The sequence below is a fragment of the Monodelphis domestica genome, chromosome 2 (assembly GCF_027887165.1).
Source record: "Monodelphis domestica isolate mMonDom1 chromosome 2, mMonDom1.pri, whole genome shotgun sequence".
Taxonomy (NCBI): Eukaryota; Metazoa; Chordata; class Mammalia; order Didelphimorphia; family Didelphidae; genus Monodelphis; species Monodelphis domestica.
Window position 1 is genome coordinate 167,997,524 of NC_077228.1, and position 14,351 is coordinate 168,011,874.

Sequence of the window (14,351 nt, forward strand, 5' to 3'; positions counted from 1 at the left end):
CAAGTCCCACCCCCCCCAAATTACTAGAGGACCTCAAAAAGGATTTTAAAAAAATCAAATAAGAGATAAAAGAAAAATTGGCAAAAGAAAGGAGAGTGCTATAGGAAATTCATAGAAAAAAGAGCCCAAAGATTGGTAAAAGAGGCACAAAAAATACTGAAGAAAATAATATCTTAAAAAACAGAATAGGCCAACTAGTAAAAGAGGTACAAAAATCCACTGAAAAAAAGAACTTTTTAAAAGTAGGATTGGTTAAATAGAAAACGAATTAGAAAAGCAAGCTTAAGAAACTAATGCCTTAAAAATTAAAATTGGACAAGTGAAAGTTAAAGACTCTAGAAACAATCAAACAACGTTTCAAAAATTTGAAAAATAAAAGGAAATGTGATGTATCTCTTTGGAAAATCCAGAGAGATAATCTAAGAATTATTGGGCTACCTTAAATTCATGCTAAAAAAAAGGTTTAGACATCATCTTTCAAGAAATTGTCAAGGAAAACTGCCCTGATGTTCTAGAACCAGAGGGTAAAATAGAAAATGAAAAAATTCACCAATTCCCCTCCTGAAATAAATACCTAAAGGATAATTGCCAGAAATATTACAGCCAAATTCCATATATCCCAGGTCAAGGAGAAAAGTATGACAAGCAGTCAAACAGAAACAATTCAAATATCATAGAGCCACAGTCAGATTAACACAAGATTTAGCAGCTTCTACAATTAAAGATCAGAGGGCTGGCACATGACATTCCAGAGGCCAAAGAAGCTAGGGCTTCAACTAAGAACCATTTACCCAGAAAAACTGAACATAATTAATTTTCCAAGGGGGAATGGGTATTCAATGAAACAGAGGACTTTTAAGCATTCTTGATGAAGAGACCAGAATCAAATGGGAAATTTGTGACTCTCAAATATAAGAATCAAAAGAAGCATAAAAAGTAAACAAGAAAAAGAAATCAAATGAGATTCAATAAGGTTAAACCATATGGGTACATACCTACATGGGAAGATGATTCTAATAACTCCTTAGAAATTTATTATTATTAGGCCAGTTAGAAGGAGTATACTTAGATAGAGAGCAAGGTCATGAGTTGAATATGATGGGATTATATGAAAAAATAAAATCAAGTAGCGAGAAAGAGGAATGAATTTACAGAAGGGGGAAGGGAAAATAGAATGGGATAAATTATCTTGAATAGAAGAGCTTTTATGGTGGATGGGAAGATGGGAGAAGTAGAGAAGAAAGCACTCAAATCTTACTCTCATCAGAATTGGCTCTAAAAAGGAAGACCATACAGAATCAATTGGGCATGCATATAAATCTATCTTATCCTACAAGAAAATAACAGGGAAGAGGATAAGAGATGGGGGGTGGAACTGATAGAAAAGAAGGAAAATTGGGGAATGTGATGATCAGAAGCTAAACACTTTTGAGGATAGACAGCATGAAATGAGAGAGAGATAAACGGGGAGAATAGGATAGAGAGTAATATACAATAATCATAATGGTAAACAAATTTTCACAGGTCTTTCTAACAAAGATCATATTTCTCAAATACATAGAAAAATGAATAGAATATATAGGACTATGTCATTCCTCGTTTGAAAATTGGCCAAAAGATATGAATAAGCAGTTCCCAAACAGAGTAGTTAAAGCTCTCTATGGAGATATGAAAATGTTCTAAATCATTATTAGAGAAAGGCAAACTAAAACAACTCTGAAGTACCAATTCACACCTATTATATTGTATATTATGACAGAAAAGGAAAATGACAGAAGTTGGAGGGGAAAATTGAGACACTAATTCACTGTTGGGGATGTTATGAACTGATTCAAGCATTCTGGAGAAAAAATTATGCCCTATGCCCAGGGGGCTATAAAACAGTACACATCATTACTAGGTTTGTGTCCTGAACACATAAAAAAAAGGAAAAATATGCACAAAATATATGTAAAGAAATATTTTAAAGCAACTCTTTTTGCTGCGGCAAAGAATTGGAAAGTGAGGGGTTACACATCAATTGGGGAATAACTGAGTAAGCTATAGTATATGATTTTAATGGAATACTATTGTGCTATAAGAAATTATGAGGAGGAGGAGCTCAAAAAAAAACTGGAAAGATTTAGACAAACTGAAGCAGAGTGAAGAAAGCAGAGCCAGAAAAACATTGTATATAGTGACAGGAATACTATATGATGAACAATTTTTAGTAACAGCTATTCTCAGCAATACAGTGACAGAAAACAATTCCAAAGAACTCAAGATTAAAAAAAATGTCATCTGCTTCCAGGGGAAAAACTGATATAATCTGAATCTAGACAAAAGCAAAATTTTTTCACTTTCTTAATTTTTTTGGGTTCCTTTCCACAAAAAGATTAACAAAAAATGTTTTACATGATTGCACATGCATAACGTGTATATCAGGTTGTTTACCATTATAGGGTGGGGTGGAGGGGGAGGAAAGGGAGGGAATTCAAGACTCAAAATTCTTTTTTTTAAAATATTGGAAAATTTAAAAATATAATTGGGGGAAATAAAATTTTAAAACAAATTGATATATTTCTTTTTCTGGGGTCAAATTGCTTAAGATCTTTACCTGGCCTTCTAATAATTTTGGTATTTTATATTTTTGAAGGTATTCTTTCTTTTGGGTTTTAAGTTTTGTTAGTATATAGCTGCATAATAAATTCTAATTATTACTCTTATTTCTTCTAGTTTTGCTCTGATTTCATGTAGTTTATTTCCTTTTATTGATTTGATTTTCTGCTCTCTTCTTTTGCATCAGATTAGCTAAGAGGTTTTTTTTTTTTAACATGTTTCTACAACAGATTGTAGGGGGTTTGTTACCAGATTCTGTCTACTCCATTTTAATTTTATATCTTATGGCGTTCAGGTTTTTTGACTCGTTATGTTGTCTAAGGAGACATAGGATCCTTAGGTTATCTACCCATCCTATCTTCAAAGTCAATATATTTTATTTATATACTGAGTATATTTTGTTTTCATATTTTTGTATTTTTTTGCATTTCCAAACTATTGTTTTTATGTTTCTTTGATGAAACTTTTCACCACAGATTCCAGATTTTTTCTGTTCTGCTCATTATTTTTGCTATTCAGACCATAAATTCTGCTCTTATATTTCTCATTTCTCTTTACTCAAGAATATGGCATTCTGGTTCTTTATTCTTATATCTCACAGGGTCCTCTGTTTCTTTAAATGTTGGATCATTTTCTTTTCTTTTTTTCAATATTTATTTATAGATTCTTGAACTAATTTAGTAGACCTGGAGGCTATATTTCCTTCTATTGTTAATGTTTTTTCCTGTTAATTTAATCTACTTTTGTTCTAGATCTTTGAGTTTTCTTCTTCCTAAAATCTTTGGTAATGTCAGTCTTTTCCCCACTTATTTTGCTCTGTATCTCATTTTCTGAATCTCTTCCATTTAGTGATAGCTTCCTTGAGGGATAAATTTAAAAATTTCCCAACCTTCTCAAACTCTAAACCCTGAGTTGAGTACACCAGTCTAGGTTTCTAACCCAAATGACTTTGAGTCAGCAGAACTGGACCCAGCTAGATGCTGAGCTCTTTTCCTCAGGCTCAATGAAGTGCTACACAACCCTTCTCCTCTGCCACACCCAGTGTTCAGTTCCAGTGTTCAGTGTCCAATACTCTTCCCTCCATTTCTCTGCTCTCTGGCCCAGCACCATCAAATCAAAGCTTTTTATTACAGGTGCCTCAGGGCTGCCAACCACAGCACTGGTTGACTTTCATATCCTCCAGCAGGTTTCTGCTCCTTAAAGCCTACTTCCAAGCTGACTTTGTACCAGTCTAAGCAAATTTCTACATCCAGAAGCTAGGATCTCCACAGCACTGGAAAGAGGAAGGGGTGCTTGAAATGTAAGGTTCAGTTTCTCATGAGCTGGGTCCTTGAGTTAGCTAGTGTAGCCTCACTTCTAGTAGCATGGAAGGTGAGTACTGAGTGAGTTCAGGGTTGGCATCAGTTTGCAGTGGTTTTTTAACCTTCTCTTAGATTCTGAGATGTCCTGGACCACGAATGCTGGAATATCTTTATATTTGGCTCATAGTTTCTGTATTTGAGAAGTTTGTGAAGTCATAGGAATCAGAAAAAAATGTCTAGCCCAACATCTTATTGATCACATGACAAAAGTTTTGATATTTTGCTGAGGCACACACAGAGGGAGTCATCTACACAAGGGTATATGAGTGGAAGAACTCATGCTGCTAACATAATAGGACCTGTCAGGTCATTGCATTACTATTTCTGAACCTATTCCCATTGGTCCTTTATAGGATGCATTCAGATGTATAGTCTACATGACTATAGGGCTTCCTCTATGGATATCTGAGTTGAGTCAGGGAGTTTAGTGTTGATTCATTCTGTTACTTAGTAGGGTTGTTATCTCTAATCCTTGATGGTATGTTTGCATGGGATTGGGCATCTTCTGCATTCTGTTATGTCAACATCTCCCAACAATTTCTGAACAAGCAGACTCCACATAAGTTTCTTACACAACAAATATTCAACAACTGACCACATCTTTCTCATGTCATACACAAATTAAAATAGAGAGAATACAAGACCTCATTATGCTTATTTTTAATTTATTATGAAAATGCATTCTACTTGATAAAGTAAAACATCATCTTATATATTCTTTTACAATAAGATGGTTCCCATCAATATATCAAGATCATTTGAAATTTGGAAGATATAGCATATATGAACCTACTTAATGGCATTCTGATAATAAACATCAGGTGAAGCATAAAATAGGGATTATATTCTCCCTAAAAATATTTGACACTGTGTTGGAAGAGATCCAGACCAGAGTATGAATTGAGGAGAGATTCCCATTGGTTGGTTAAGTCTCCTGGACCACAGGTTCCTTCAGTCATTCCTGCTTGTGTATTACAGAGTATTGGTTACATCAAGCCTCAAGATATTATAAATTCTCTTGAAAGGGGTCTGCAATCACTTGAAGGAATTTGGTCTATCTTTCCTTGCAGAAAAGATTAAATGAATGATGATTTCAACATGCATCTGACTTGATGCTCCCTAGAGCTTGTCAAGCAATATATATAGCCAGGATAGAAAACATTGACAAACAATGAACTGTGTCAAGTTGCAAAGGGAAGGAGAAAATTGGGTTAGATTGATTCCAGAAAATTACAAAAAAAAAGTCTTCATTTCCACGACAATGAAATTCCATCTTTTCAATAAAAACATTTTATCAGCGTTCCCAGTGGGAAACTATGAAGATCAGAAATAAAAGATTTCATCAAAGAATTGTAGTACAAAAACAAAAATGATCTGGTCATATGGTAAAAATAAGAAATGATAGATGAATAGCTAGAGTACTGCAATAGTACTTCACAGTTCTAGAAGGAAGAAGGAAAGAGCTCCACTATATTTGTAAAGACACAAATAAGTCACAGAAAATAGGAAGTCATGGATAAATTAGGATCTGCATTGTTGGAAGAAACTCCTGAGACTAAGATCCATTTAACAATTGAGTTAGATATTTTTTTGTTATCTATAATGCCTTTAAATATAATGTAATTTCTCTGCTTATCTCTTTTAACTATTTCTCTTTTTATTTTGTTGCATTGTGTAAGAACATGATTTGATGCCTGCATTTATGAAATTACCTTTGAATTAAAATTATGTGTGTGTGCATGTGTGTGTGTGGATGCCACTGTCATTACTATTCTTCATCATGAGGTCAGTTCTACCCTCTGGATGAGTCCCTGGTTTTTATCTCAATTCCTTCATGGCCAGCTGAGGGCAATAGCCTCTGTCAGTCCACTTCATTTTCCTTTCCCAATTCTCAATTTGTAATACATTCCATATCCTGTTTGACATCATGAATGGTGAAATCAGTATGACTGGTTACAGAGCTGAGGCATAAGGGCAATATGATTAAATGAGGGGCCGACAACGACCCCCTCCTTCCCTCCTCTGACTAAGAAATGTTTTTTATTTGAATCCTTTCCCAAGATTAGAGATAGTGGACTAGAATTCTTTGGATAAAAAAACCAGACATTTTTGAAGGATAGCATGATGGTATATCATGCTAGATGGTATATAATACTATAGCAGATTCCATGGTGTCCATATGCATGCCCCAAAATACAGATTTCCTTGAGACAAAAACAAAACAGCTATTAACAGAATTGGATTTCTAAACAACTTATTACATCACAGCACAATTTCTGAACTAGGCCAGAGTCAAAGACAGTTGCAGGACAAAATCAATGTTAAAAAGACAAAATCAGTCTGATTATTTTGGTGCTTTTATCATCATCAACAATAAGCAATATTTACATAACATGTCAAGGTTTGAAAAGTGCCATATAGCATATCTGTTATCTCATTGGATCCTTACAATAATACTGTGAGGAAGTTTGTTGATTGACTGACTGAGCTAGCATTAGATGGCCCCTGACTTCTGTAATCACACAGGATGTGGGAAAGGGGGAAGGAGTGCAAAGGAGAATAGAGAGAAGAGGTCATTTATAGCCATAATTAAATTGCAAACTACTATGCTCTAACTCAAAATGGAATGAGGCCAAGACTCCTTCCCTATCACACATTTCTAGAATGGGGCTTTAGATGCTAAAATCTTAGACCTTCTTTTGTCTTCTAGGTATAGCTGTTGCACAGAAAGCTGTGGTGATACCAAGTCCCCCGTGGACCCCTGTCTTCAGGGGGGAGAAGGTGACTCTAACTTGCAAAGGATTCCATTTGCTAATCCCAAAGAAATCCTGGTGGTTCTATGAGGCTCAATGGCAGGAAAAGTCAAATCCTATTGAGGTTAAAAAGTATGGAGAGTACAGATGCCATTTTCAGGATCTAGACTTTAGTGATCCTGTATACCCGATATTTTCCAATGGTGAGTAAAGAGTGGAGTCCAGCCTCAGAAATCACATCCTTGGGAAAGAGTTTTGGAGTGCTGCTTCTTGAAGGGAGGGAGAAATGGAAAAGATGGAGGGTAGCCTGGGGATTTGAACCCTGTACACACCATGACACTAAGGGGAGAGTCAGAGTCAGAGAAGCATCAGAGGTAGAGATGACCCACAAAAGCGTCAGTGGCCAACAGCTCTCCTCAGGCCATTTAGATCATGTATCCTCAGATGATCAGGCTGATGATAAGGGCTAGGCTTGACTATAGAGAGAAGAATAGTAGTGATCAGAATAACAAGTATCATTTATACAGTTTTTAAGGTTACAAAGTACTTTATAAATATTTAGTTGTTTGATCTTCACAACAACCCTGAGAGGCATTTATTGTTATTATCCCCATTTTGTAGATGAGGAAACTGAGAGCCACACAGGTAGTAAGTGTGTGAGGTTAGATTTGAACTTAAATCAGTGGAATTCTCCTTCCGGATACAGAAACACAAAGGGGAATTTACGAAATAAGACATCATCTGAGAGAAAGCTCTTTGTTTGGGAGTGAGGGAAACTGGTTAGATAGATGAGTAATATGGGGAAACAAAGGAGGGGAAAACCAGGAGCCCTCAACATATGCAAGAATTCTACAGACCTCTTCTATTTAGAGACAAGCCAAAGAAGGAAAGTAAGGACAGTAAGAGGTGACTTGAGTCTTCTGTTGTTTCCTTCAGACTGGCTGATTCTGCAGACTCCATACTTCGTGTTTGAGGGAGACACTCTGAACCTGAAATGCCGAGGTTGGGAGGATGCCTCACTCAAAAAGATTTCATACTATCAAAACAGAAGTCTCATTTCTGGTGCCAGTGAAAATTCACTGCTTTCAATCCCCCGTGCACGTTTACGGCACAGCGGTTGGTATTATTGCAGGGCCACGTTTAAAAAGCAGAATTTTGTAAGAACATCTAAAGAGTTAGAGCTCCAAGTCCAAGGTAAGAGCTACGAGTGGGTGGGTGGAAGGGGGGAGTAGGGAACTCATGGACGGAGCATAGAAGGGAAATGAAATGAAGCCATCTGTGTGTTCCTTCAGCTATCTGTTGTTTCTCCTTTACTGAGAAAGAGCCCTGATACTCACTGGGAACTGTCCGCCTCCTCTCTCTAGAACTGTTTCCATCCCCTAAACTGAAAACCACAACCTCCCAGCCCATAGAGGGGACCTCGGTGACCCTGAACTGCGAGACCCAACTGCCTCCACAGCGGTCAGACACCGAGCTGCACTTCTCCTTCTTCAGAGATGGCAGGACCATCACATCCAACGGGAAGAATTCCCAGGAGCTCCAGATCCCAGCCATCTGGTGGGAAGATTCAGGATCATACTGGTGTGAGGCAAAAGCTGTGACTCAGGATGTCTATAGACAGAGCAAACACATGAAGATTCATGTAAAGAGTGAGTGTCAGCAAGGCAGGACTGGGATTAGTGAGTGAAGGACAGGGTAGGGCTAGCAGCTGGGACTTTGGAGTCTGTTAATGTCCCTTTTCTTGTCGCCCTGGAAATAGTAACTCTTTTAAGGAGAGCTAACCAATCCTTTCTCCAATGCAGGAGCATCAAGAGACAATCTGAATTTCAGGATTGACAATATTTCAGCTTTTTTGAAACCTTGCTTTTCCTTGAAAACTATCAGACCAATAACCCACCAGAAAGGAGACCCACATTCACTAAGCACCCACTATGTGCCAGGCACATGCTAAGTGCTTTATAAATATTATCTTATTTGAGACTTACAACAATCCTCTAAGATGGGTGCTATTATGATTCACATTTTACAACTGAGGAAGTTGAAACAGAGTTAAGCATTTACCCTGGGTGATACAGCTAGCATCTGAGATCACATTTGAACTCAGGTCTCCCTGACTACAGTCCCACCTCTCTATTTAATATACCACTTAGCTGGCTCGGACAAAGAATATTTATTATTTACTAAATGCCTAGCACTATGTTCTGTTCTAGGGGGGAACCCAAAAGATTTAGAAATATAACGTGCCTACAAGAATCTGCTCCACCCAGGTAATGATCTCAAAAGAATTTAATCCTAAAATGTATGATCCTGACTCTGATGAAGAAGGAGTTGGGGGAGTGGAGTGAAGAGGGAAACAGAGACAGAGGCCAAAAGAGATCAGTCTATGAAGCCTTTATGGAGGTCTTGGAGCTTAATTAAGGGAAAGATTTGGGATTCTACTGACCTCTTACCAGGAATATATTTTGAATTTTTCCCCTTCCTTAGTTCTAATCTAAGTGATCATTATTTACTTTCTCCTCACTCTGTCTACCACATCCTCTGGTCATATGCAAGGTAATTCCAATCTCCCCTGCTATTTCTGAAGCCCCCTACATCCAGGATCTTCATTTGTCACCTTATGTTCACCTAGGAATCCCTCTCTCTGGCATCCTCCTGGAAACTCAGCCCTCTGAGACGCAGGTGATTGAAGGAGAGAAGCTAATCCTCATCTGCTCAGTAGCTGAGGGCACAGGAAATATTACATTTTGCTGGCTCAAAGACGACACCAAAGAATGTTTAAAAAAGAAAACACAGCACTCCTTGAAGGAGGAGTTAGTGTTGTCTATGATGAAGAGTGATGAAGGGAAATATCATTGTGTTGCTGACAATAACATCAGCACCATCATCAGCAATTCAGTGGCTATCACTGTGATAAGTGAGTTCTACTCTCTCTATACTATATCTCACCCAGCCAATGTCCATGTTGAGGTTTTAAGAAGGTGCCAAAAGGCTCACAGAAACCACAGAATTGCAGAGGGTAGGAGAGTTCAAGAGAGTAAGGTTTGAAAACCAATGCCTGGATAGACATCCAGAAAAGCATCAGCTAGAAATTGCAGAATCACAAAATCATAAAATGTCAGGGTTGGAAGGGACCTCAGATGCCATTTATCCTGACCAATATCTGAACTAGAAGAGCAGGTGTACCATTACTTAATAAATGTCTATTCATTGCTTGGAGATCTTCAGTGAAGAACAACCCATGTCCTCTGAAGATAACCCATTGCACTTTTGGATGACTTTCATTGGAATATTTTTCCTTACATCAAGCCTAAATTTGCCATGTTGTAACTTCCTCTTTCCCCCACCAAAGTTTCTAGATCTACCTTCTGGAGGCAAGCAAAACAAAATTAATGTAACTAATGTCTCTTCCAGAGATAGCCCTTTAAAATCCTGAACCATTATTATGTCATGCTAAGTTTTGTCTTTCTTCAGGTAAAGCATCCCTAGCTCCTTCAATTAATCCATGTGTCAGATCATCTTGAAGTCCTTCCTTACCCTTCCTCCAAACTCTTTCTAGAGTATCAAAATCTTATGCTACATGTCATGCCCAGAAATTAATATAATACTATATATTATAGTATACATAATATAACATATAATATTATAACATAATGATCATGGCAGAGAACAGTGCTACTAGCTTCTCCCTAGGCTTATACACTATACTTTTCTTAATTCAGCCTAATATCAAATTAGTTTTCTTACAAGCTACATCAAACTATTGGTTCATATTGAGCTTGTGGTCCACTAAAATCCACAGATTCTTCTTAGATGAAATGCTCACTCACCATGCTTTGTCTGTCTTCTATTTCTTAAGCTCACATTTTAACCTAAGTATAAAATTTAAATTTGTCTTTATTAAGTTTCATCTTGTTCAACTCAAGATTCAAAGTTACTAAAATATTTTTCACCCTGGCTATGTTATTTGGATTATTAGCTCTCCTAGCTTTCATTCACTTGCAGTTTTGACTAGCATACCATCATATTCTTTTATTTACATTGCTGATTCAAAATAATGATGTTAAAATAACACTCTAGAACAGTGATAGTGGACCTTTTAGAGACCAAATGCCAAAACTACAACCCTCAGACACATGTGAACCACTCCCTTACCCCAGACAGGGGAGGGAGGAAGCATTCCCATTGGGTTGCTGGGCAGAGAGTGGGAGATGTGAAAAAATGTCCTTAGGTGCAGTGGAGAAGGGGAAGGGAAGCAGCCTGCTCCAGCATGCATGCCAAAAGTTTGCCAACATAGCTCTAGAAGATGTCACAGTGTAAAAATCTGTAATTGGGGGACTATGGGAGCCAAGAATTTCTATAGAAAAATATTTGTGATTAACACCTTTCAGATATGCATTCATGGGCATATTTTAAGGCTAGATCTATTCTCTGACATGTTTTGTCATCTCTGTCAGTTCCAGTGGCTCGGCCTCTTCTCACTCTCAGTGCAATTGGGATGCAGGCTATTGTGGGGGATGTGGTGGAGTTTCGATGCGAAGCTCTCCGAGGTTCTGCTCCAATCTTTTATCAGTTTTATCATAAGGACTTCATCTTGAAGAAGATCTTGGCCCCACTTGGAGGAGCAGTATCCTTTAATCTCTCTGTGACACCTGAACATTCTGGGAATTACTATTGTAAGGCCAACAACACCTTTAATGGCCAGTTCAGTGAGATGCTGTCACTTTCCATTTCAGGTAAGTTAGAAGTTCTGGGATCCATTCCAGAATTACCAAGAGATTGTTTAAAAACAACAAAAACAACAACCTCCTGCTATATTGGTCCACAAATCAGTACTTTCTGAGAATGGCCCTGAGAAAGAAGTTTATGCCCTTACACTCTAGAACTCATGTTCATGTTGCTCTCCTTCCCAGATCCTAAAAAAAGGAGACTACTTATCATGGGAGTCACTGTGTCCTTGCTTGGTATTCTGGTCTTTGCTGCTATTGCCCTTCTGGTTTACTTCAAGTTCCAAAGGAAATCAGGTTTGTAGTCTCTATGATTATTCTTTGTTAAGACAATGAAAAAAGTTTTACTTCAAGGCCTATGAAATAGAACAGTGGTCTCTAAAGCAGGGGCTAGGAAGAGGTAGAGAAGGTACATGGACCTATCTGATCTCTACCAAATCCCCCTCCAAATAGCATTGATATAGTGTCTCAAAATGAATTCTGGAGGGGCAGAATCCACAAAGGAGAGAGTGAAACAATTTCTCAGGATAAGATACTTTAGAAGATAAGCAGGAAGTGTCTATCACACCAAGGTAGGAGTAGAATCCAGACTGGCATGCCAAGTCAGGCCCACATCAACAAGCCAACAAAGGCCTTGGGGGTGGCTGAAGCAGCAGCAAAGGCTTCCAAAGCTCTCCGGTGCAGACGGTAAGGGAGGCAGGGGGTCAGAGAACTTGTCATAAAGAGATTACAGTGATCCTTTTGCTGGCTTTGGGTGCAGGACTCTGTTACATTAGGCATAGGAATATCCAGGTCACACTGGATAGCAGGACAAGGAGGACCACAAGCATAGGGTAGCACTTGCTGAAGCAGGGGAGCAGGGGACCCTGATCATAGTTACAAGGCAGAAAAGAGTATTTGTGGTTGCTCACAAATCAGAATACAGATCAAGAGAGTATTAAACCTACCACTCCTTAGATCATATCACCATGGAAGAACTGAAAACTTATAGCCCCAAAAGTGGCTTTAAAGGAAGCTGTGAAAAGAACCTAAAGCATGGAGCAGTGTTCTATCTACCACGGGAATAGAACCTGTTTATAACAGTTTTTAAGTTAAAAGACAAGAAAAATACCGGAAAATGAGCAAACAACAACAATAAAAATAGAAATTCAACATGTAAATTCATTTTGGTGACAGGAAAAAACAAAACAAACCCTCAGAAGAAGGGAAGTCAATACTGCCACATCCAAAGCCTCCAAAATAAATATGAAATGATCTCAAGCACAAAAAAGAATTTCTAGAGGACCTCAAAAATATTTTTAAAATTAAATAAGAAAGGAAGAAGAAAAATTAGGAAAAGAAATGAAAGTGATATGGGAAAATTATGGGATAAAAAGATCCTAAAACTTGATAAAGGAGGCATAAACCTTAAAAAACAGAATAGGTCAAATGGAAAAAGAGATATAAAAGTTAATTGAGAAAAAGAAAACTTTAAAAAGTAGAATTGGCTAAATGGAAATGGAAATATAAAAGCTCATTCAAGAAAAATATGCCTTACAATTTGGAATTATGCCCAAAGGACTTTAAAAGAATGCATTCCCTTTGATACAGCCATACAAGTTCTGGGTTTGTACCCTACAGAGATAATAAGGAAAAAATACTTGTACAAAAAATATTTCAAGTCATGCCTTTTATAGTAGCAAACAATTAGAAAATGAGGGAGTGTCCCTTGATTGGGGAATAGCTGAACATATTGTGGTATCTGATGGTGATAGTATACTATTGTGCTGAAAGGAATGATGAACTGGAGGATTTCCACGTGAACTGGAAAGAACCCCAGGAATTGATTCAGATCAAAATAAGAAGAACCAGGAGAACATTCTACACAGAAACCGAAAAATTGTGGCACAATCAAATGTAACAGACTTTTCTACTATACTCATGATCAAAAAAGAGCTTACTCATCATCTTTCAAGAAATTATCAAGGTGGGGGCAGCTGGATAGCTCAGTGGATTGAGAGCCAGGCCTAGAGATGGGAGGTCTTAGGTTCAAATCTGGCCTCAGACACTTCCCAGCTGTGTGATCCTGGGCAAGTCACTTGACCCCCATTGCCTAGCCCTTACCACTCTTTTGCCTTGGAGCCAATACACAGTTTTGACTCCAAGACAGAAGGTAAGGGTTTAAAAAAAAAAAGAAATTATCAAGGAAAACTCTCCTGATATTCTAGAATCAGAAGATAAAATAGAAACTGAAACAATCTACCAATCACCTCTTGAAAGAAATGTCTTAAATGAACCTCCCCTCCCCCCAGGAATATTATACTCCAGTTCCAGAACTCTGTAGTGAAGGATAAAATACTGCAAGCAGCCAAAAGTAAATAATTCATATATCATAGGGCTACAGTCGATATAATACAGGATTTAGTAGTTTCTACATTAAAGGATTGGAGAGCCTAGAATATGACATTTCAGAAGGTAAAAGAACTAGGACTTCAATTAAGAATTACTTACATAAAAACTGTAAATAAATTAGGTGAACATAGAATAGTATACATGTCAGATCTTTGGGAAAGAAATGATTTTAAAACCAAGCCAGAGTTAGAAAAAATCACAAAATGTGAAATAAATAGTTTTGATTACATCAAATTAAAAAGGTTTTGTACAAACAAAACCAATGCAACCAAAATTAGAAGGGAAGCAACAAATTGGGAAGCAATCTTCATAACAAAAACCTCTGACAAAGGTCAATTACTCAAATTTATAACGAGTTAAATCAATTGTACAGAAAATCAAGCTATTTTCCAATTGATAAATGGGCAAGGGACATGAATAGGCAATTTTCATTTAAAGAAATCAAAACTATTAATATGCACATGAAAAAGTGTTCTAAATCTCTTATAATCAGAGAGATGCAAATCAAAACAACTCTGAGGTAT

General features: G+C 37.4%; 1 protein-coding gene across 3 annotated transcripts in view; it reads left to right on the forward strand.

Annotated features, from left to right (window-relative positions):
- The window catches only part of LOC100030638 (Fc receptor-like protein 2), a 37,633-nt gene that overhangs the window by 7,113 nt on the left and 16,169 nt on the right, over window positions 1–14,351 (forward strand). For 2 of the 3 annotated variants that reach the window (XM_007481680.3, XM_007481682.3), the window contains exons 3-8: window positions 6,670–6,915; window positions 7,649–7,906; window positions 8,077–8,361; window positions 9,342–9,626; window positions 11,167–11,445; window positions 11,623–11,733. In XM_007481680.3, the coding sequence (XP_007481742.2) occupies window positions 6,670–6,915; window positions 7,649–7,906; window positions 8,077–8,361; window positions 9,342–9,626; window positions 11,167–11,445; window positions 11,623–11,733 (1,464 nt within the window). The remainder of the gene's footprint in view (window positions 1–6,669; window positions 6,916–7,648; window positions 7,907–8,076; window positions 8,362–9,341; window positions 9,627–11,166; window positions 11,446–11,622; window positions 11,734–14,351) is intronic. The other variant, XM_007481681.3, reaches the window with a different exon arrangement.